Source organism: Eschrichtius robustus, chromosome 6 (genome assembly GCF_028021215.1).
Source record: "Eschrichtius robustus isolate mEscRob2 chromosome 6, mEscRob2.pri, whole genome shotgun sequence".
In the NCBI taxonomy this organism is placed as follows: Eukaryota; Metazoa; Chordata; class Mammalia; order Artiodactyla; family Eschrichtiidae; genus Eschrichtius; species Eschrichtius robustus.
The window spans coordinates 36,887,824-36,909,466 of NC_090829.1; the positions used below are offsets into that span (position 1 = coordinate 36,887,824).

The window sequence follows — 21,643 nt, forward strand, 5'->3', positions numbered from 1 at the left end:
TTCCTGTTTAGGAAATATGATGTCAAGCTGAAAGAGGCTGATGAGCAAGCGGGGCGGGGCCACACGCAGGCCCCGGTAAAATGCATGACATGGGTGTCTTAGAATGAACTTTGGTCCAAAGTGGTCAAGGACAGAGTATGCCAGTGCGGGCTGGGAGCCACTGTGGCTTTGGCTGTTTGTTCAGCATTTAATATGTTTATCTTTCTGCCAAACACATTGTTGTTGAGTCATCTCTATTAAACAGCCACCCTGAGTGAGGCTTAGCTCTTCAGATCCCACACACAGAGGCAGGCCTTCTATCCCCAATGACCCTCCATTCTACAAAGTCAAAACAAATGCTTTCTCTGACTTCTCACTTTAGTGAGCCCTTAAGGTCCCCGCGTTCTGAAAGAGGTGAATCGTGTGTTCTTTTATCCAGCCAGGAACCCTGAAACGATAAAAGTAAAGGAAGAACTTAAAGTGGTCACTCTGTTTTTAATATCATTTCATGTTGTTGCTGCAATCTGAAAATGGAACGTCAGTTTACCCAAAAGTACCAACCACCTCCAAACTATCAATATTTTATGTTAGACTATTATGTTATCACCAGTGTCAAAGTAATTATATTAATCCAACAAATAATTGCATTAAATATCTAAGCTTTGGGCAGGAAAAGAAAAAAAAAGACTATATAACTTTGAAAAGTATACGTAGTGCTAACTATTTGGCTTTCCATAGAAATCGTTCGAGCCATGACACATGTGATAAACCAAGGAATGGCAATGTACTGGGGAACCTCCCGCTGGAGTGCCATGGAGATCATGGTAATTTCACTTCTATTTTTAAATGGCCATTGAGTACCTATTATTGTTTGTTAGATATCATGTGTAAGTTGTAAGATCTTTTGCAAACTTTCTTCACAATCACAATGGCACTAGAATTCTATGATCAATTCCATCAGTAATAGAGATGGATATGGGGGCTGGATCCCTTCAGCTCAGAATACAACAGGGAGGGTGCAGGTATCTAACAGGAATTGTGCTTTAGCATGTTCTCTGGTAGTAAGAGAGTAAATTTCTCAGCTAACGAGACATATGAACACAATATTCCAGGTTTTTTTTTAATGTATTAAATAATGGTACTGTTCATAACATGCTAATTACAGATCATTTTTATATTATATATTAAGTTTTATTTCTTTAGGAACCTAGAAATAGTCAAACTACGTTTTCTTTGTAGTAGTCCATAATTCATACTTTGACTAATTTTCCCTGGACCTTACTCATTCCAAAACCTCTCAAAGAATAATAAGGATTTCCTGCATTGGTATTTCTTAGTGAAATTGATGGTCATAACTTTGCTTACTATTTGGCAATCTACATTTTTCTTGGTTTGTATTGATTTCACCAAAATGAATTTTTTTCATGCATACAGCCTTATTTCTCATCAGCTATAAATTCAGTTGCACTTTTATTTCTCCTTAGGAAGCCTACTCTGTAGCAAGACAATTCAACATGATCCCACCAGTCTGTGAACAAGCTGAGTACCATCTTTTCCAGAGAGAGAAAGTGGAGGTTCAGTTACCAGAGCTCTACCATAAAATAGGTAATCTTCACAATCAAATTTACTGATTATTCTTAACAACAGGATGATCAGTGATCCAGAAAAAAAAATGTTACTGAAATGCTTTCCTAACTGTTCCTAATTAACCTAGGGGTTGTCAGCACTATGCATTCCAGAGACTGGAAGAATCAAAAGTGCCTGTATGTAACCTCCAGAGTATCACTCATGAAAGCCAAGCAGAGCTGTAAATTGTGACTGGTGTACAAGCTGTACTCAGTAGGTGTTCAAAAAATGCATATAGAATGAAGGGAAGAAACAGTGAATAAACGTGTTTTTCATAGGGTAGTTGCTCTAGCCAAGAATGCATCTCTGAGTAGATTATGACTGCCTTTCCTAAAAATTATGGATTTATACATCTATATCTCCTACTTTGCCTAGAGCTGAGTCAGAATGGGAATTCAAGAACGGCTGACAAGCCAGGGACACATGTTTTTGTAGGTAGACATAATGACAAAGAGAGGGAAAAAATATATACACAACATGTACACGAGAATTTTGGACATCAGAAAAACTTAAGTAAGCCACATTTTCAGACGTACTTATTAAAACAGCTTCCAGAGATAATTTTCTTCATAAGAAATGGGGGTTTACACGAGTGGGAAAATGCTGGGTAAGGAAAAAAGGATAAAAAAGTTCAACAACAGCAGTAACAACGGTGGTTATTGCTATCCCTGCGTGTTCACTGTGCAGGGGGCATTGTGCTCCTGCTTTGCACCAGGCGCTATTAAGGCACTGAGTGAACAAGAGAAGAGCTGGATTTCTGTGCAAGCAAAAGTGTTTATCTCTGAGTGTAAAAAGAAACATAAATTTTGGTCATCCGAAAACTATGGATAAGCCACATTTTCAGGCTTGATTATATGGCCTGTTCCCCATAACCAACAGTGCACGTTTGATAGGTTTATAAACATGAAGCACGATTTGTAGATGCCTAAAGTGTCCTGGAAAGATTTATGCTGATATTAGCTCATGTATCTGGCCAGTTTTCCCCACAACTAACCAAGTCCTTTCTAAACACCCCGACACTTTTGATCCCAGTTTGCAGAAGTAACTTTTTAAGGTTTTTTCTTCTGTAGGTGTCGGAGCGATGACATGGTCTCCACTGGCCTGTGGCATCATCTCAGGAAAATATGGAAACGGGGTGCCTGAAAGCTCCAGGGCTTCACTGAAGGTATTTTCCTCCACCTCTAGGAAGGAGTCTGGGGATAGGAGCAAGGGAAAAAAGGAGATTGAACAGAACAGCTCTGCAGCAGCCTGTGGCTCCCTGGCTGAGGCCGAGTGTGGCCTTGGGCTGGCCCTGGCCGGCTCCCCAAGCCCTCTGGAGGTCTCTACTTCTGGTCAGCCATCAGTGCAGAAAGTTCTCCTCCTCTGGGGACCGGGGGAGATGCCCAATGACCTGGTTGGATTTGTAGACTCGAATTCCTACACTTATTCTTATATTCAAGAAGGCATTTCATTCCTCCTTTGAAACTTAGGAAACGTAAAATCCCTTTTCTATATAAGAGGATCTAATTTTACTTTTCTTGACAAAACAAAATTTAAGCCATAGAGGTTTAATCCACATGTGGCAAACAGGTTGTAGTTGAATAGGTTTGAGGTCGGTTGACGTTTTTTAATATGTGAGGATGGGGACTAAGGAGGGAGGGTTTGGGAAGCAGATACAGAACCAAGCCTCTGTCACAGGGGCTCAGGGCTGGCATTTGCAGAGATCAACTCTGGCTGTTCAGTCTTGCAGCTTAATTTCTTCTCTGAAGCATAAAGATATTTAAGATCATTGACATAAAGTTACCTCCATTCAGAAGATCTTGATGGTTAATTTACTGGAGAGTACTCCAAAATCTCTCCTTGTTAATAATAACATGTCTGTTTTTTAAAACTTGAGAGAATGTGTAATAACATTAGAATCACAAATTGCTCTGTAATGCCTAGGGAGAGAACATAGGCATTTTCAAAATTCACACATGCCAAAGGCCCCAAAGAGGAAGCAGAAGTCTGACACAGCCTCTTGTCTCCATCAGCACAAAATCAGCACAAGGACAACTCAAGTTAAGCCCAAACCAGCAACCCTTTAATCAGTGTGGCTGGAACCACCGTGTGCTTCCCTAATCAGGACCTTCTGCAGACTCTAGGTCTATCACTTTTCTTTCTGCTGTACCAGTTGACCTATTAGCTTGTTTGTTCTCTAAGATAATACAACATAAATATTTCCTAAAACATGGTGACATGGTCCTGCTTCTAGTTTTGCATTATTACACTAATTATCCTAGAATATTATATATGGTCTTGTTTCTGAAAAATGGAAGGTTTTGAATAAGTCAGCAAAGAAAAACGAAAAGCATCTTAGGAAAGAAGGGATAAAAGGTGGATGGCAAGAAAAGAGTGAAGAAAGAAAAGCATTGAAAATTGTGATTTTGCTGAACACCTACTATGTGCCAAGCACCGGGCTAAGTGTTTTTATTCATCTCCTTTTTTCCTCGCAAAGATAAATGGATACAGATGGCTTTTAGCCAGTTGTAGCCAAGCATGTTGTCTTACATTCTTTCAGAGACTTTCTGAAAAACTCAAAAGTGCTTCCATATATACCAGGTGTTTGTTCCAGACTATCGTTATAAGAGGGTAAACCTTTTCCAGATGCAGAAACTGAGCACAAAGAGATTAGATAACAATCCAAGAGCATACATAAACTCATAATAGAAAAAGTTAATAGTAGAATCCAGGTCTCCTGGCTCTCAGTGCATCGCCCTAAAGGCATTTTTGTTTCCCTTCAAACTCAGGTTTTTAAAGGAGGAAGAAGTAGGTACTACACTGTATTTGGAGTATATGACTGGCTGATCTCCATCACTGTTTGAGAAAAGCTTACAAACAGCTGAAAAGCTTTTAAAAATGCACTAACGAAAGGAGGAAAAAAAAAAAAAAAGGAGATGCAAAATATTTGAAGGTGACTAAGCCCAAAAGCAACCCCCAAAATATTTCTGTTGTTGACTTTTCAGCATCTATTGAAACATCCTTAGCAATAAATAAGGACTCTCAACAGGTGAAAGGCAGCCAGTCACAAAGCACGCTTCTTTAGAGCTCCGCAGACCCTCAAGTCTTCTTAATTCATCAGTCCAAGTGCTTTCTGGACTAATATATGTACACTTAGAGAAGCCACTTGAGTAGAGTAACTAAAGCAAAAAATACTACTACTACTAATTATATACATATATATATATATTTCAACCTTAAGATTGAATGAGAATTCTAATAGTAAAAACATTTTTTAAAAAGTAAAGACCTAGGCAATAGATAAATAAGATGGCAACTTTCACCTTCCCCCAAAATAGAATAAATGTTTGGTATTTCACACTGGCTGTTTTAAGTTACACCAATAAAATAAGGATGCTAATACTTTGTTTCTGCTATAAATATTGAACTAGATTTGAAGGATAAACTAACTGAGTGTGAAAAAACACCTATCTTTTAGAAAGTAGTACTGCCCAGGGGGTTTTCTGGGAGGCTGCATCTGGCCCACCACTGTTACAAAGACTTCTAAATCAGTGTCATCAGCACTGACTCACCGCTGAGCTGAACACCACTACTTCTTCGTGTCTATCAGACATCTCCACGTGGCTGTCGCATGGGCATCTGTCATGCCTAATGGAATCTGTCCTCACTCCCCAGAATCTACTCTTCCTTCTCATCTAACAATGCCTCCACCCATCCATCTGGTCATCCCAGTCAGAAGCCAAGGCATTATCTCAGGCTGCCTCTTCTCCTCCCTCAGTCTTATCCAGCGGGGCACCACCTCCTCCAGTCCACATCCTGACTCTCTGTGGCCCATTCCTTGTACCACCCTTGTTCAGATCTTCATCATTGCTTACTTGGTTTGCTGCATTAACTTCCCATCTGGACTCTCTGATTTCCCCCTCCCTTTTTCAGCTACCCACCAATTTTCTATTATCTATCTCAATTATGTAACCAATTATCTTTCTAAAAGATTAATCTGACTATATCATAACCCTGCTTAAAATCCTTTAATGACTTCCCAATCACTGATTATAGGACAAAACCTAAAACCCACAGAAAAAGCATTCAAGGAAATACTCTTGAACCCGTTTTTCGTTCTTGTCTTTCCCCAAATCATATTACTTCATTTTTCACCCAAATGCACTGTACTCTTTTTTGCCTCCCAAAAATGCCCTTCTTTACATCCTGCTGTGGAAGCTCTCCTCATCTCTAAAGACAAATCTTGGTTGTCTTCACTCTGTGAAACCTGTCCTCACTTTATAAAACTCCGTTTTTGGTACTTTCTTCTGTCATTCCATAAACACTTCTTACAGTCTTAGAATCCTCTGGCTACAAGCAATAGAATGCAATTCGACCTAATTTAATCAAAGAAGGGAACGCATAGACAGACACTCCCTGGGAAGGATGGAGTGGGATGGCCTCAGGGGTGACTCCATCCATAGATTTGCACATCGTCAGGACTCTCCATCTCCTCTATTTCTCCCTGCATGTGAGTGTCATTTTCTTCTACTATAAGTGGGTCTTCTCCACAAGGCCAGGAGCAGGAATGCTGGTGACTGCAGGCTTACATCCTTAAAGTTATGTAACCTGAGAGAAAAGAGACTTTTTCTTTATCAGCTTCAGTCCAGAGAAGACTGGCCAAGCTTGGGTCATGTGCCAACCTGTTAAACCAATGACAGTGGCCCAAAGGATAAGGTGCTGTGACCAGCTCACGTCATGCACCTATGGTGACCTATTTCCCATAAAGAGGCAGTACAAACAAGGCTTCTGAGGAAATCATTGAGGGGGCAATCCAACTAAAAACAACACTTCTCAAGTTACCAGACAATGATTTGTGAGTACCTATAGGACAGAAACTGAAACTCACGTTAACTCATCACAGAGCCTGGCACATGCTAGGTACTCAATAAATGGTTCTTGAATGAGTGCAGTGAGCCATAACTGAGGGTCAACAAAGTCTGATCAGGAGACCAGGTGAGCAGCTTTTCAATAGAAATTTAAATAGAAAAGAAAAGTGCAATAAAATTTATGGACAGCTCTTCCCTACTGTTGGGAAAATACCTTATAGAAAAATCATAAAAATATGTACCCTTCTGTTAGAGGTAAACAGGAAACATGCAAACTTACGTAGATCAAAGTGGGTGGAGAGGGGCAGTCCAAGTACTCCAGGTGTTTACATTAAGAAACTAAGGATATTGCACATTATGGTACAATTTCAGAAGGAAATTTTTTAGCTCCAGCATTTTACCTAGAGATTTTCACCTCAGTAGTGAAGACTTTGCTGCTCTTTTGAGCCAAAGACTTCGATGTTTAGATAGAAATAGTCAATGATCTTGATTGCTAAATTATCCTAGACAAGGCCCAGTAATGAAATGTGACTGATTCTGTCCATGGCTTTATAGTTGCTGCCTGAGTTCTATCTAGCATTAACTAACAGGCAACTGGGGGATTTGGGGCTGATCTCACAGACTATTCCCACCCTGTTATGGCTACCTGTAATATGGGTGTCACACAGATAATGGTCACAGCAATAGGAGATGGCAAAGAAACAGGCTTTAGGAAAATTTAAAGAATTTTGTGACGTGTATAAAAGTAATAGCCCACTAATCTGTGGAGAAAAGCTCATTCAATTGTTCCTTTGGCAAATATTTACTGAGTGTCTACTCAGTGCCGGGCCCTGTGCTGAGGGCTGAGGATACAGGGGCAGTCTCAATGTAACTCAGGGACTTATTGGAGACAGACATGAGTAGGGGTGAATTATGAAACCATGTGGAATCCACAAGCACTGTGGAAGCACGCAGGGCTGCCAGCTGAGTTGTACTTCTTTAAGGAGGAAGTGTCTGTGCTCAATCTGAAAAACTGAAGAGATCTATCTTTACCCTGTGGAGCCCTGGTTTCTCAGATCCCTTCCTCACCACCATATTGGCTGAGCCCCTCCTCTGGGCCAACCACTGTGTCAAGACTGGAGATGTTGAGATGAACGAGAAGCCATCCCTGCCTTCCACTTACTTAGAAAGAACAATCAACATGTAATCAAACCACTGCAGGAATATGATTAAGCAAGTGGAATGGAAGATGAAATTTCATCTTCTGATTCGTGGATTACTGCCCACAGTCAACAAGTTGGGTTTATTATTGCATACAACCACACCCACCACCAACCTTCTTACTAAAAACACTGGTTCACTTCCATATTTAATTAATATTTTAGTTAAGCCTCATCTCCTCCCTATGCTAACATTTTCCCACTTGTAAAGCAGTTAAAGTTATGTATTTCCGAAACACATTTGTTTCCTTTGGTATGAGGAAAGCAGTAGAAATACTATGCATCTACTTTTTAAAAACCCTAACCTGCTTATGTTTTCCAGTGATTAGAGTGAGATTTATGTTGAGGGTGGGAAGAAAGGTACTCAATAAATGAATGTTTAGTATTTGTTACTTTTAGAAATCTTCCTGAAGATTGATGAATCAATCAGTCTTTATGTGTGTGGTATATGTTGAAACCTCAGGAACTCTCCTAGTTCTAATAAAAAGCAATTGTTCAAGAAGCATTTGGCTATTGGTTTTCAACCGTGTTTTTTTTTTTTTTTTTTCGTTTGAATAACATTCAGAGATACTCGTCCTCTGAAAAATGTTATGAAACTAAAGTGAGGATCGGTGATGTTTTCCCCTTGAGGACAGCAGAAGTAAGTTCAGGGGCTCTCTGATGTGCCCAGCATGCTGCCAGGGAAGGCTGCTGGGCCCCCATCACAGTGCTCATTGCGCCTGACTGTCCACCTCATCACCTCTGGCGCCAGCCGTCATCTCTGGAGAGATGCTCAAGGCCACACTTCCTCCTGGAAGAAGCTAAGGTCTCCGGAGCCGAGATTGGGAAAACTCTTGGCCATGTCTCTAAGCAAACTTCATGTGAGGAGCCAGGCCATAAGCCTCTGAGATCTAGGAGGAGAACGGAACTGGGGCTGCTTGTTCTTTTTTCTTTTCATATCTGCAAAATCATTCCAAAAATCATAATAAAACATAATGCGGTTTTTTTCTTTGGAAATACTGTCTTAGAATGATGAAAAATATACTTAAAAAAAAACAAAAGCCAGCAGCCCATTGAAATCATGTGGGTGGAGATTTTGTGATGATTGCCCAGCTTTCCACTGCCTTTGGGAAGGTAAAGGTCTGTGGTGGTAATTATGTCACAAACGCATGCAGTGGAGAAAGTCCACGTTGCCACACAGGGAGATGGTTTTTATTATTGTCACTACAACAGACTAACCGATTCTTACAAATATTCTTTTCCTTTGGGTGTTGCTGCATAGTGCTAGCTTTGTACGTAAGAGTCTATTGTTCCTCGTTTCATAGTTAAGAGCAGAACCTTCTGAAAAATAGGGCATTGAGAAATTCTAAAATATTCTTTTCCTTATATGTAGGAAATCAGGCTCACTTCATAGTCTACATCAGGGTCAGTCTCTTCTCATAGGTTTTAAAGATTAGCTTCTCATTTACCTTTTTAAGTTCCCTTGCCTTTTTAAGTTTCAAACGTTATACAAAAGGTAATACACGTTTGGGAAAGTGTTTATCCACTTTAAAACTTGAAAATGGGACTTCTCTGGTGGTCCAGTGGTTAAGACTCTGCGCCTCCACTAAAGGGGGCACGGGTTCCATCCCTGGTCGGGGAAGTTCCAAATGCCTCGCGGTGTGACTTTAAAATGTACTCGGTACCTATCAATGACACCATTCACATCTGCTTCTAGGAAGGAGCAGAGAAAGCTAACAATAAAACACTATTATAAGAATACTGAAGAGACTAGGAGTAAATTGAAGGCAAGAGGGAGAAAGATAGTTACAGCAGGAAATGTAAGACAATGACTTCCTTTGAGAAGAAAGCTTGGCACCCAACTTTCTTGACAAAAAGGAAACATAATAGACCCTGGTGAAACGTAAATGCCTTTTTTCCCCTACGTTCTAAGGGCTATTGCAATAAGAAACATCATGTCCAGATGGGATCTAATTGATTGTATGTTAGGATTTTAACAACTTTTGTGCATGTCGATGGATCTGAATGGTGAGTTTTAGTCAAAATCAATGTCTTGAACCAGTAAACAAGGAAGGAGACTGTGGGGAACATTTCCTTGCATGAAGACATAGGCATCCTTGTCACCATCAAACAGAAAGGTCAGAGCCGAGAAGATTCAGGAATTCACCACGAGGCTCTTATATTTTATTGAATTAACAATCTTTGCATCAAACCCTTACCAGACATTAATATTTAAATGTTCTTCTTATCTCTAGTGCTACCAGTGGTTGAAGGAAAGGATTGTGAGTGAAGAAGGGAGAAAACAGCAAAACAAGCTGAAAGACCTTTCCCCGATTGCAGAGCGTCTGGGATGCACGCTACCTCAGCTAGCCGTGGGTGAGAAAGTCACTTGGGAGGGGAAGCCCTGCTGGATCACGGAAAATGAAATCATTCTCTATTGTTGATCCACATCTCTTGCATGATAACATACCTATTGCAGGGGCAGATGATCTCTGAAGCATAGACTCCTGGTTAATACTATCTAAAACGATAGATAGTATTAGATAGGTTTTTCAGAGTTCCCTAGAGTAGTTCCACATGCTGAAACACTTTTCTTCCTTCTCCTTTCCCTTATAACACAGTTTAAACAAGAACACGTCAGTGAAAACGCACACATCCTCACAGTGTCAAGGGTGAGCACCCCTGAGCTGTGTAGTGCCATCCATTGCTTCTGGCTCAATTTTCCATCCCCGTCGAAGGTAAGGCGGGGTCGGCGAGAGGCTGAGGAGCAGGGCTGCGACCGTGGCCAAGGCTACTGCCACACAGAAGGCCTATCCCACGGGAGCAGTGTCACTGCGAAACTTCCAGAGCCACGAAAATGGCTCTTCCGACACTGTGGAGTCAATGGAAGGTCACGGCCATGGGTAACAATTGAAAGCCACGTTGCGCCAGAACCGTCCTGTAGAAATATAATGTGCACCATGCGTTTAATCTTTAAATTTCCAGTGGCCACGTTAAAATAGTAAAATGGAAATAGGTGAAATTAATTTTTAAATGGATTTTATTTAACCCAATATAGCCAACATATTATCATTTTTAACATGGAATAAATATAAAAAGTTACTGAGATATGTCACACTCTATTTTTCATACTAAGTCTTCAAAATCCAGAGTGTATTTTACACCTACAGCACATGTCAATTCAGGCTAAACACATCTCCCGGGTTCAATAGCCACAAGTGGCTAGAGACTAGGGATTAGACAGAAAAGCATTTAAACTTTCAGTTCCCTTGCTGGAGAGTATCTGCCAGGCTGTGTGATAAGCTCTTTAACGCTCATCTTCTTGTCTCCTGAATCGTGGGTCCCACGAGGTGTATACTAATCCTAGCCCTATCTTACAGATGTTAATGGAGTTTTGCTACTATTGTCTCCACTTTACAAATGAAGAAGAGGCTGAAGAGAAAAGAATTCATGTGGTAGCTATGAGAAAAGAATAAAATGGGTATAGAGTCTAGAAAAAACTCCTAAGGATTAAGAAATAGCAGGAATTGGGACACATCAGATACAGTGAGCCAATGAGATAAAAAGCTCAAGATAAGTTCTACGCAAATAAAATAAAAGAATATTTGTTAGATGCTTGACTCTTCTGAGGCTGGCAGGCAGGAAAATGGTAGCTGCAGTTAATAGTCACAGAAAGATGGAAATGCGAGACGATTTTAGGAGGGAAATACCAGTTACCTAAGTATATGTGTAACTTGCTGTAATCCTTTCTTCCAAAAAACAAAAAAACAAAGATTATATTTAATGTGATTAGTTAGCATTGCTACGGCTTTAATGAGCCCAGTAAAAGGTATTAGCTGTCGACTATCAGCAAGTTATTTAACCTGATTATCAATTTTCTCATCTGTAAAATGGGTATAGGAGTATATATCTTAACAAACTTGTTGAGCAAGAGGAAATTATGTATGTAAAGAAAAGAGTAGGTGCTCAGTAACTGGTGAAGATGAGGATGAAGGTGATGATGTTTTGCAAAGAACCAGACACACCCTCTGCTGGAACTCTGTCCACTCCTAGCCGCCATACATGGTCAGAGGCACAAGCACAAAGAGAGAGACATATTCTTAAACCATAGCCATAAATACGATCTTCAGGTGGTAACATGAAAGCAAGTATTGAATCTAGCTCTGAAAGAGATAGAAGAACACTGTCTTTCTAAAGAGAAAATCTTTACAACATTTAGACTTTCACTGGATGTCAGATGTACATGACTCTTTACAGAGTCTGAGTTTAAATTAAAACATGCTTTGTTTCTCCTTTTCCTCCCTCTGTGCCCCCAGGTGTCTTTCTCGCCTGTCATTTTTTTCTTTTCTTTGTAAACAGGTAGTTTTGTTTTTAACCACAGAACTCTCAAACCAAGAGGGAAATTATTTCCAGGCATATTACCTTTGATCTGCTAGAAGCGTGTTGGGGGAGGGGAGATCCTCTGGCAGGAAACAAACTACTTGAACCCAACTGTGGGCTGGTGCCCGTGTCTCACGCCTGCACAGGAGCCAGCATTCACACCTTGCTCATAGACACTCTGGATGCGCCTGTGGGGGACACTTGAGTAGATGCTAATTATCTGGAATCATCTACGTTACCTCTGGCATTGGCCAGCTCTGCCCAGTGGGTTCTCCTACATGGCCCAGCAGCCCATGGGGGAATCATCTGTTGCTGGCATCAGGTAGTTTATGGGCAATAATTTTCTCAGTGCCCTGCTTTGCCCTCAGAACTTCCACTAGTGCCAAAAAAGAGTTCTAAGTGCAAAGTAGGAAATCAGGCAGGCAGCCAAAAAAAGAAAACAGAAAGAAAGAAAAAGCCCAGGGTCACTTGGCTTGTTGCCTTCATAGAGCATTATTTTTCCCACGTGGAAGGATTTAGTGATTGCCTTAAAAGGTCTGAGCGTGGTAACAGCTTAACAGTATCAGTTGGCAGCATGGCCTGACCAAACGGGGGCAGAAGAAGAGGTGTTCAGGGATGTTCATCAATCATCCATGTCTCCGTTTATTCAACAAACATCTAATGAGCATCTACTATGTGCAGGTGCTGGGCTGGGTGCTGAGCATCCAACTGCAAATAACACACATCTCACAGTCTGGTGGGCAAGTCAAGAAATTAACAGATAATTTTAATACAGTGTGAGAGTAAAATAATTGAGAAGGGCAGGGTGGGCCGGGGTAAGGGGGGGGGGGTGGTTTGGAAGTAAAATGTAGGAGCTCCCAACCCGGCCTGGGACTCAGGGAAGGACTTTAGGAGAAGGCAGTGCCCACGAGGAATCCCAGATGATGAGTAGATATTAGTGAGGCAAAGGAAGGGAGGAGGCAAAGGGACATTACAGACCCAGGGGACTGCTTGAGCCAAGGGCTTGGGGAGGAGAAACACAGCATGATATTTGGGGATGGAGAGGATTTACAAACAGTGCTGCTGGAGCACTAAGTTCAAGGCAGGGAGTGAGGAGACCGGAAGCTGGAGCGGAGGGCTTTCTAGTAAGGTTTGTCAGGGTGAGAAGTGAGAGCTTCACCTCACAGGACCAGGATCCCGTCAGGCACACGCTGAAGAATGTTTAGCAGGCAAGTGACTTGAACAGATTTGTATCTGGAGAAGCTAGTGCTGGATGTGTGCGGGGTAGGCAGGGACAGTCCAAACAAGAAGTAGGAAAACCAGTTGTGCAGGAGAGACGGTGAGGGCCTGAGGGAGGGAAGTGGACAGTTGAACCAGAGCAGTGATTCTCCAAGTGTGTTCCCATATCCACACACTGGAATACTATTCAGCAATAAAAGAAATGATTTACTGACCCATGCTATAACATGGATGAACCGCACAGACATTATGCTAAGTGAAAGAAGTCAGACACAAGAGACGTACTCCATGATTCCATTTAGGTGAAATGTCCAGAAATAATAAATCCATAGGGGCACAAAGTAGATGAGTGGTTTCCTTGGGTTGGGGGTAGAAATGGGATTAACTGTCAATGGGTATGAAGGATCTTATTGGGATGATGGGAATGTTCTAAAACTGGATTTTAAATGGTGATGATTGCACACATGATAAATTTATGAAAAATTATTGAACTGTACACCTAAAATGGGTACATTTTACCTCAATAAAGTTGTTTTAAAAAAAAGAGTCCCTGTACCGGCAGCATCAGCATCACCTGGGAACTTGTCAGAAATGCAGATGCTCAGGCCCCACTCCAGACTTTCTGGGTCAGAAACTCGAGGTGAAGCACTGAGTAATCAGTGTTTCACAGGCCCTCCGGGTGACTGAGGCATGCTAAAACGTGAGAACTACTGGATTAGAGAAATATTTAGGAAGGACAATCAACTAGATGACAATTAAAAGGGAATGTGGGATCAGAAAAGGACAGTGCCCAAGGATAACTCCCAGGTTTCTGGTTTGGGAGGCCAAGTTGCTGGTGATGCCACCAAATGAGATTGGTAACCCAAGAGGGACAGGCTTAGTTAAGTAGCAAGAAGGTCGCAGTGTCTGTGGGGCGTCTAGCAGGGACATCCAGCAGACACTGCATCCCTGGGCCTAAAGCAGTATCTAGTTCCAGGCAGCTACAAACTGAAAAGTCTACTTGAACCACAGGGAGTTTCCTGGGGACCCTGGCTTCTGACATGGTGAGAAGGGGACTGGGACGTGAGGGGGATGCAGGGAGTCTCAACTGGCCTTTTACAAGTTTAAGAAGAGGAGAAGGGTAGGGTGGCAGCTACACAGGTATGAAGGGCCTGAGGAGGCTTATTTTAGAACGGGAGAAATTTGATTATGCCTTCTTGATAAAGAGAAAGAGGATAGTAAGAAATCAAACATCCAGGAGAGCAAGAGAGGGAGAGAAATAATGGATGAATCAAATCCAAGAAAAGGCAAAAGGAATGGGACCAGGGCAGAGTTTGTCTTTGAACAGACAGCACCCCATAGCCTCTGAAACTGGAGTATGTGTGTGTGTACTTGTGTCCATAGGTGAGTGGGAAATTAAGGAATATGCTACCTGAGGGACTCAATTTACTACATAAAGTAGGAGGCTAGGTCATCTGCTGAGAGGGAGGAGGCCTGGGTTTGAAGAGAGGGTTTAAGGGTAGAGGTTGCTAGAGGCAGAGGAGGGGTGAGGGGTTTGAGGGCTGGTGAGAGAGATGGTCTCTCCAGAATGAATCTCACGTCAGGAAGAAAGGGAGGTCCAGAGAGGGCTGACAGGTCAGTGGAAACAAAGGACCCAGATACCCAGAGTCTACAAGGACTGTACGTAACAGATGAGGGGAAAGTGAGAGCATGAATGAGATGGAAAAGACAGATGGAAACAGGAATCCAGACGTTCGCCCATGAGCAGTGTCAGGTGTCTTGAGGAACAAGACAGTGTTCCTGGGCTGGGCAGCTAGACTGGATGCCCCAGTTGTGCGGCAGAGGAGCCCTAAGCCCACAGTTCACGTGCACGGATTCTACCAAGTCCTCCACACAACAGGGGTTGCTGCTGAGGTTTCTAATCCTGGAGCATGCTGTCCATCCTCCCCCAAAGTTAATATGTTTTGGTTGCGACAACGGCAGCTACAAATGGTGTTTGCAAACTCATCAACAGTCAGAAGTGCTTTGACTTCCTGACCCACTGCTCTCTCTTCCCAGCGTGGTGCCTGAGAAACGAGGGTGTGAGTTCCGTGCTCCTGGGATCATCCACTCCTGAACAACTCATTGAAAACCTCGGTGCCATTCAGGCAAGTACTACAGCCCTTTCCAACCAACTCCAGGGAATTTCCTGGTGCCTTTGAAGATGCCCCCAGGCAGTGTCCCGTCTCCCCAACTCTGTCCTTCATTGTGTCACAGCTGAGTTGCATGAAAGCCCCTAATATAGGGAATAGGCTACCTGTTCCTAGATAGGGGAAGAAGGGAAATGGGGACGAAGGCAAAAGAAGCAACAGAACTTTCACAGTATGTGGATCCAGGGATGTCCTCTTCTGATTAACAGGCAGTCTCCTCCGGGCTCATTTCTCAGGATGGCTTGTGTCTGTGGGACAGTGTATTCTATGACCCAAGCAATGTTACACCTGACGACTGGGTTCCCAGGTCGAACCACACAAGCCTGCCTAATAACCAGCTTGAAATGTAGTAGCCATAGGACAATATCCACACATCATGTATTTACTTTTTTTTCCCACAAATATTTATTGCCAATCTACAGTGTGCCAAGCCCCTCCTTTCTGCTCTCCTAGCATCCTGGATCCCTCTCCCCATCACAGCACTTACGATAACGTAGTATAATCGCCTGTCTCCCTTGAGGTCAGAGACTTGTGCCTTTCTTGCTTCTCCACTGATTTTCCAGTTCCTAGACTCTATGGCCGTTAGTCAACACTCAAGAAATACCTATTGAATGAATGAATGTTTGCCACTTTTAAGACAAATAATAGGCTCAGAATTCCAGGATCACATCTCCCTAACAGCAATTTCAGGAGCGCCCACCCCCATTCCCTCCCCTGCAGGGATTGCTGGGCCTGGAGGGAGACTGCAGCTGTACCTGGGAAGCCTGTAAGGCAGCAGGCGGGGAAGTGGGAGAGAGATGCTCCTGGGAGTTCTGAGGAGAGGGTGGGGGTTGGTGGCTGTGGTGAGCGTCCCCTGCCCCCAAAGGTCACATCTCAGTCCTGAGCCCGCCCCACCCTCAGCCCAGCCAGAGGCCGCAGGAACGAGCCCGTCCACAGCTCTGGCCGTAGCTGTATCACCTGCCCAAACAGAAGTGCCTCACGGCTTCTCCCCTGTCCATCTGTCCCCGAAACCAGCACTTAGCCCTGTTACCTCTCCCAGAAGGAAGTAGATGGAGGTGGGGACAAGCTTGATTAAACTTAAAACTTTTAAAAATCCTTTTGAAGAGTAGCCTCGAATATGCTGGGAGATAAACGGTGCAGACCTCCTTCTCTACCGTCACCTTTCTTAGGGCTGTGCAGCTGGGTAATCATTTCTGCCTCTCAGCTTCTGAGAACTCCTCCCGGATTGTGGGGTTCCCTGTCCCTGCTTGGGGAATGCTCCCTCTTAAGAAAGCCTCCCCACCTTCTCTTATTTTCACTTGTGCTCTGGGAACAGATAAAGGCTCCACAATGACGAGGAGGAAACCGGAACAGTCTATACACAAAAGAACTGAAATGCAACCCAGTGATTTCAATTCCACTAATACTTATTGAGTACTTATTCTGTGTCTGGCACCATGCTAGGCAGAGAGTGTTCCGAGATAAGCACAGGACGGTGCCCTCAAGAGCTCACGGGCTGCCTGAGAAAGAGGGAATTAAGATTCACTGTATCCCGTGGTTCATTCAGGAGATCTTTGAGAGCTTACTCTGTACCCAGCACCGGGGACACCACAGGAAACCAGAAAGATATTACCCAACCTTCAAGGTGCTTACATTCCAGTGGCAGAGGCACATAATAAAGAAACATATAAAATAATTTCAAGTGAGAAGGTTTACTAAGTAAATAAAGATGGTATTGTAATAGATACTAACTGGGAAATGAGTGAGCCCACTTTAGATAATGTCCTTGCCAAAAGCCCCTCTGGGATGTATTCTGAAGCCTGGAAGTGGAGGACACAGCATGTGAAAAGCCCTGGAAGGAGCAGACATACAGAAGAGCAGTGCAAAGGCCCTGAGACGCAGACGCACTTGGCTTTTTCCAGGAAGCACCAGCCTAAGGCGAATGTGGTCAACATGCAGTGAGCATAAAGGATGGTGGGCGCGGGCAGGGGACAGGTCACATGGAACACTAGAGAAGTCAGAATTTTGTTCTACTCACAGCAAATCCTTTGGAGGGTTTTAAGAGGAGGGACATGCTGTTATTTGAATTTTTAAAGATTGCTTTGGCTGTTGTGTGAAAAGCAGAATGAAGAAAGGCAAGGACAGGTTGTCCGGGTGACAGGTGATGGTGGCTTGGACTAGCGAGGATGGTGGCCATGAAGGTCAAGGAGTCCATAGGTTTTGGAAAGAGAGGCATGACTTGCAGATGGCTTGGCAAGAAAAGGGAGGAGCCAAGGATTCCTGTCATGCTAATATAGAGTGATCACTGCCACTCCAAGGGGGAACTCATACTGCCTGGGATAGTAAAAAAAAAAAAAAAAAAAAGAGGTAGCTCCTGGGCTGTGGGAATACTCCAGGTAGCCAAAGATAACATTTCAGAGGAAAACTGAGGCAGTCATCTTCCCAAAGTACTTCCTCCCTAGCAAGGCTCTGGCTGGTAGCAGGATGGGGCTTCCATGCTCTACGGGTAAGAAAAAAGGGATGTTGTCCAAGCAGGGAGGCTGCTACCAGGAGGGTTTACCTTCCCTTTTCCCTTTCTACTCCACCTCCCGTGAGCCCAGCGCCAAAGATTCCACCCTTGGCAAGCTGTAACTGGGCCCCTTGATGTGGTGAGAGTAGATTGTGTGGCTGGGGGCTCCCTGCAGCGGTTGGAGGGACTGGATAGAAAGAGTGCAGTGCCAGCAGCTATAAGGAAAAGAAGTTTCTAATGGGCAAAGGAAGGCAGCTGCTCCAAGGAATGAATGTGCCTAAGGTGAGCATAAACTGGAGGGGCATTTATAAATCAGAGCCTCAAGAGATGAGAGACTAGAGAGAAGCCACAGCTGCAGGCAGCCCATCACCTGCACAGGTCCCCATCCTCCAGCCTTAAAGCCCTTCCGAGGCTCCCCACCGTCCACTCAGAAAAGTCCAGGCTCCTCAGAGTCGGGCCTTCCCATCCACGGCTCATCTCCCCTCCCCCACCTTCCCCGGGATCCTAATCCCCAGAATCGTGGTCCTCCTCCTGCAAAGTGTCCACCACCCCAGGCTGGCCAAATCCGGCTCCATCCCCAAGGTCCATCTTGACAGTGAGCCGGTCCTGGGAGAGCTTCCCTAATGCCTGCCAGCCGGCAGCGCTGGCCAGACCTCCCCTCACCCGCCAATTACTGCAGTCAGGATACTACTACGCCTGCAGTTTGCTAGCTCATGGATGTTCGTGTGACCTGCAGGGACGAAAATGTTTTAAAACAGTTGCCAACATTAAAAAATTGGGCAACTTCACATAAAATTCTTAATGTATGGCTTGTCTTGAACATTTAGGTCTTGTAACACTATATATTTTTTTCATGTTTTATTCAAGTACTTTTATGGTTTCATTTTTGTAATGTTTAGATCTCTTTTCTTATTGGTGTAGTGAATGAAGAATTTTTTTCCTCACATGGCTAACCCACTATATTCTAGACACAAAACTTCCAACCAACTTCTAGATTTGAGTCTCAGTGTTGCAGTCTCACATTTAAATAGCACAGTAGCTTAGATCCTCTGATGCTCCAAGGCTAGTGGGAAACCAAATCTGCTTTAGCTTCATTCGGAGAGGAAAATGTTACCAGACCAGTGAGGAAGGAGCTCTACTACCCTGCCAAACCCTGAGGCTTCTGGGGAGAGCATATGAGTGGAGACAAGGTCACGCTGGCCAACATGACTGCAGCAGAGGAAGGGTGAGGTGGAAACCTCAGAATCAGTCATCGTGAATGTATTTCACCACAGACTCCACACAGGCTCAGACTATTCCTGCAAGAAGCCTGCCTCTGTCCCTTGTCTTATGGTGTAATGTGTGCCCTTGGCCCACTTCTTGCAATAAATGCTAGCTGGCCCTAGATGATCTCATCCTTCCCCAGGGCTTCAATGAGCATGACCGTGCAAATGACTTGCAAATTCTCAACTCCAGTCCTTCTACTACCACTAAGCTCCACAGCTGCACTTCTGGCTGCCTGCAAGTCACTTCTACATGGGATCCCAAAGGCACCTTCACCTCAACATATCCTACCCCAAACTTAGGCTCCAAACTTCTCCTCATGTGGTCTCAATTAATTACCTACACCAGTATCTTCCTAGTCACCCAGTCTTGAGATCACCATCAGCCTCCAAAATGTCTCTCCGAGGCACTCTCCTTTTCTCCTCCACCGCCACTGTCTAGTTAAGGCTCTTAGTGTCTGGCTAGGACTGCAATAAATTTCTAACATCTGTGTCCCCTTTCAATCTCCTTCCAACTCTTCCTTCAGAATACCTCCAGGTGTCTGCTGGGGTCACTCCCAGCTGAGAAGTCCTGAGAGGTTCCCCACCACCTACAGCATAAAGTCCCAACTCCAAAAAATGGCATTCAAGGCCTTCCGCTGTTTACCTCAACCCCCCTTTTCCCTACTCCCACCATCCCCACCCCTCCCCCACTCACTGTACACTTGTTATCACCCCGTTTCACAGACTTTTCACTTCTTCATGCGATTGCATCTACCTGGGATGCCTGTTAACCTGTGGCCATCCTTCACCAGGGTTGTGTCCACCAGCTGGACTGAATCTCTCCTTAGTCTCTAGACCTGTGCTATCCACTACTGTAGCCTCTGGCCACCTGTGGCTATTAAAGCTAATCCAAATGGAGATGCGCTCCAAGTGTAAAATGTACCCTGGATTTCAAAGATTTAGTACTTAAAAACATGTAAAGCATCTAATATTCTATACTGACTACACGGTCAAATGATGTTTCGAATATAATGGAGTAAAACATGTATTAATTTCACCTGCTTCTTTCCACTTTCATTACTGTGGCCAGTAGAAAATCTAAAATTACATATATGGCTCTCATTTTATTTCTGTTGGACAGAGCTGCTCTAGATATTCTATATTTCTATGAGCCTTCATTTACTCAGTCCACCAATAATTATGAGCACCTACTATGGGCCAAGTACTCTTACAGGCTCTGGAGATGCAGTGTGAACAAAACAAGGTCCCTGACCTTAGGGAGCTTCCTGTCTGCTGGGGAGGTAGCATTCTGGTGGTGGTTTATAAATGTATCCATTTCTAGATGACTTTGCTTAATATTGAGCACAAAGAACAAGTACCAAGTACTAACCACATCCTTTGTCCTTCTCATGCTCTCAGGTTCTCCCAAAGATGACATCACACGTGGTAAATGAGATCGATAACATATTGCGCAACAAGCCCTACAGCAAAAAGGACTATAGATCATAAGGCAATGCATGAGCCGCAGGAGCTGCATGGGTAAAGCAGCAGTCTATACAGGTACAGAACGGTGTTACTAGCCAGTGTTCTGAATCACTTAGCAGCCCACTGCTCAACCTCTAGTGTCCCCGGATTCTGAGGTGTCTGCTGTCGCTACCACTGTGCACCTGAATTATGAACACATCTGAAAACTCACAACCAGGAAAATCCATTCTATTTTCTTATCTGGGACTGCAGTCACCTATTCTTACATTGCTCTGTACATCTCATGTTTATGCAAAGGGAAGCATGTGGCGGGGGAAAGACACATTACCTTCAGGCATTTAGTAACTTAAAGAAGGTTGTACAGATATATTTTTTCAAATGAACAACATCCACAGATGCAACGTGGATTGCATCAGAAAGAGTAGGCTCTGTTTACTCAGAAGTCTTGCTTGAAAAATCAGCTGAAACAATTTTACAGTTTTTTTTCTATTTTCACATTCATGTTAGCAAGAGTTGTTTTCACTTGTCATTCAACAGAAGTGAAATGCCTAGGTATTTGCTTTCGTTACCTTTTAAATATTTAGTGTTGCTTGGCCTCAAAAATGGCCCTGTATAGCAATTCCTCCAAGGTGGTCTAGTAGGATTCTAATAATGTTATGTCCATTTACATGGAGAGATGGTAAAAGGATGAAGACCCTAGTCTTTAACCAGAGACAGTCTGGTTAATTTATGAAAGGGAGAATTACACTACTATGGAAGCCTAGCTTTTGAATAAAATGTATCTGCAATGAAGTGTTCATTTTTACCTACATTTTCCTAAAACCTGCTTTATACTTTTGACTGCTTGTAGGCACAGCTTCTGCAAGTTTAAATATTTGAGCTTTAAAAATAAATATACACATGCCCAGTTTTGTAAGTAAATCTGTAAAATACCCAGAAAGGCAAATGTTTGCTGTTTAATTAGCACTGGGATTTTACATGCTTGGTGTTTTTGAGAAGTTATTAACATGAAAGTGAATCATGGGCTTCG

General features: G+C 43.3%; 1 protein-coding gene across 5 annotated transcripts in view; it reads left to right on the forward strand.

Moving 5' to 3' along the window:
- KCNAB1 (potassium voltage-gated channel subfamily A regulatory beta subunit 1) overlaps positions 1 to 20,880 on the forward strand; it is a 420,969-nt gene extending 400,089 nt beyond the window's left edge. For all 5 annotated transcript variants that reach the window (XM_068546139.1, XM_068546142.1, XM_068546140.1 and 2 more), the window contains 6 exons: positions 718 to 803; positions 1,464 to 1,584; positions 2,676 to 2,770; positions 9,886 to 10,006; positions 15,266 to 15,354; positions 20,548 to 20,880. In XM_068546139.1, the coding sequence (XP_068402240.1) occupies positions 718 to 803; positions 1,464 to 1,584; positions 2,676 to 2,770; positions 9,886 to 10,006; positions 15,266 to 15,354; positions 20,548 to 20,637 (602 nt within the window). In that variant the 3' untranslated portion in view covers positions 20,638 to 20,880. The remainder of the gene's footprint in view (positions 1 to 717; positions 804 to 1,463; positions 1,585 to 2,675; positions 2,771 to 9,885; positions 10,007 to 15,265; positions 15,355 to 20,547) is intronic.
- Positions 20,881 to 21,643: the final 763 nt, after the last annotated feature.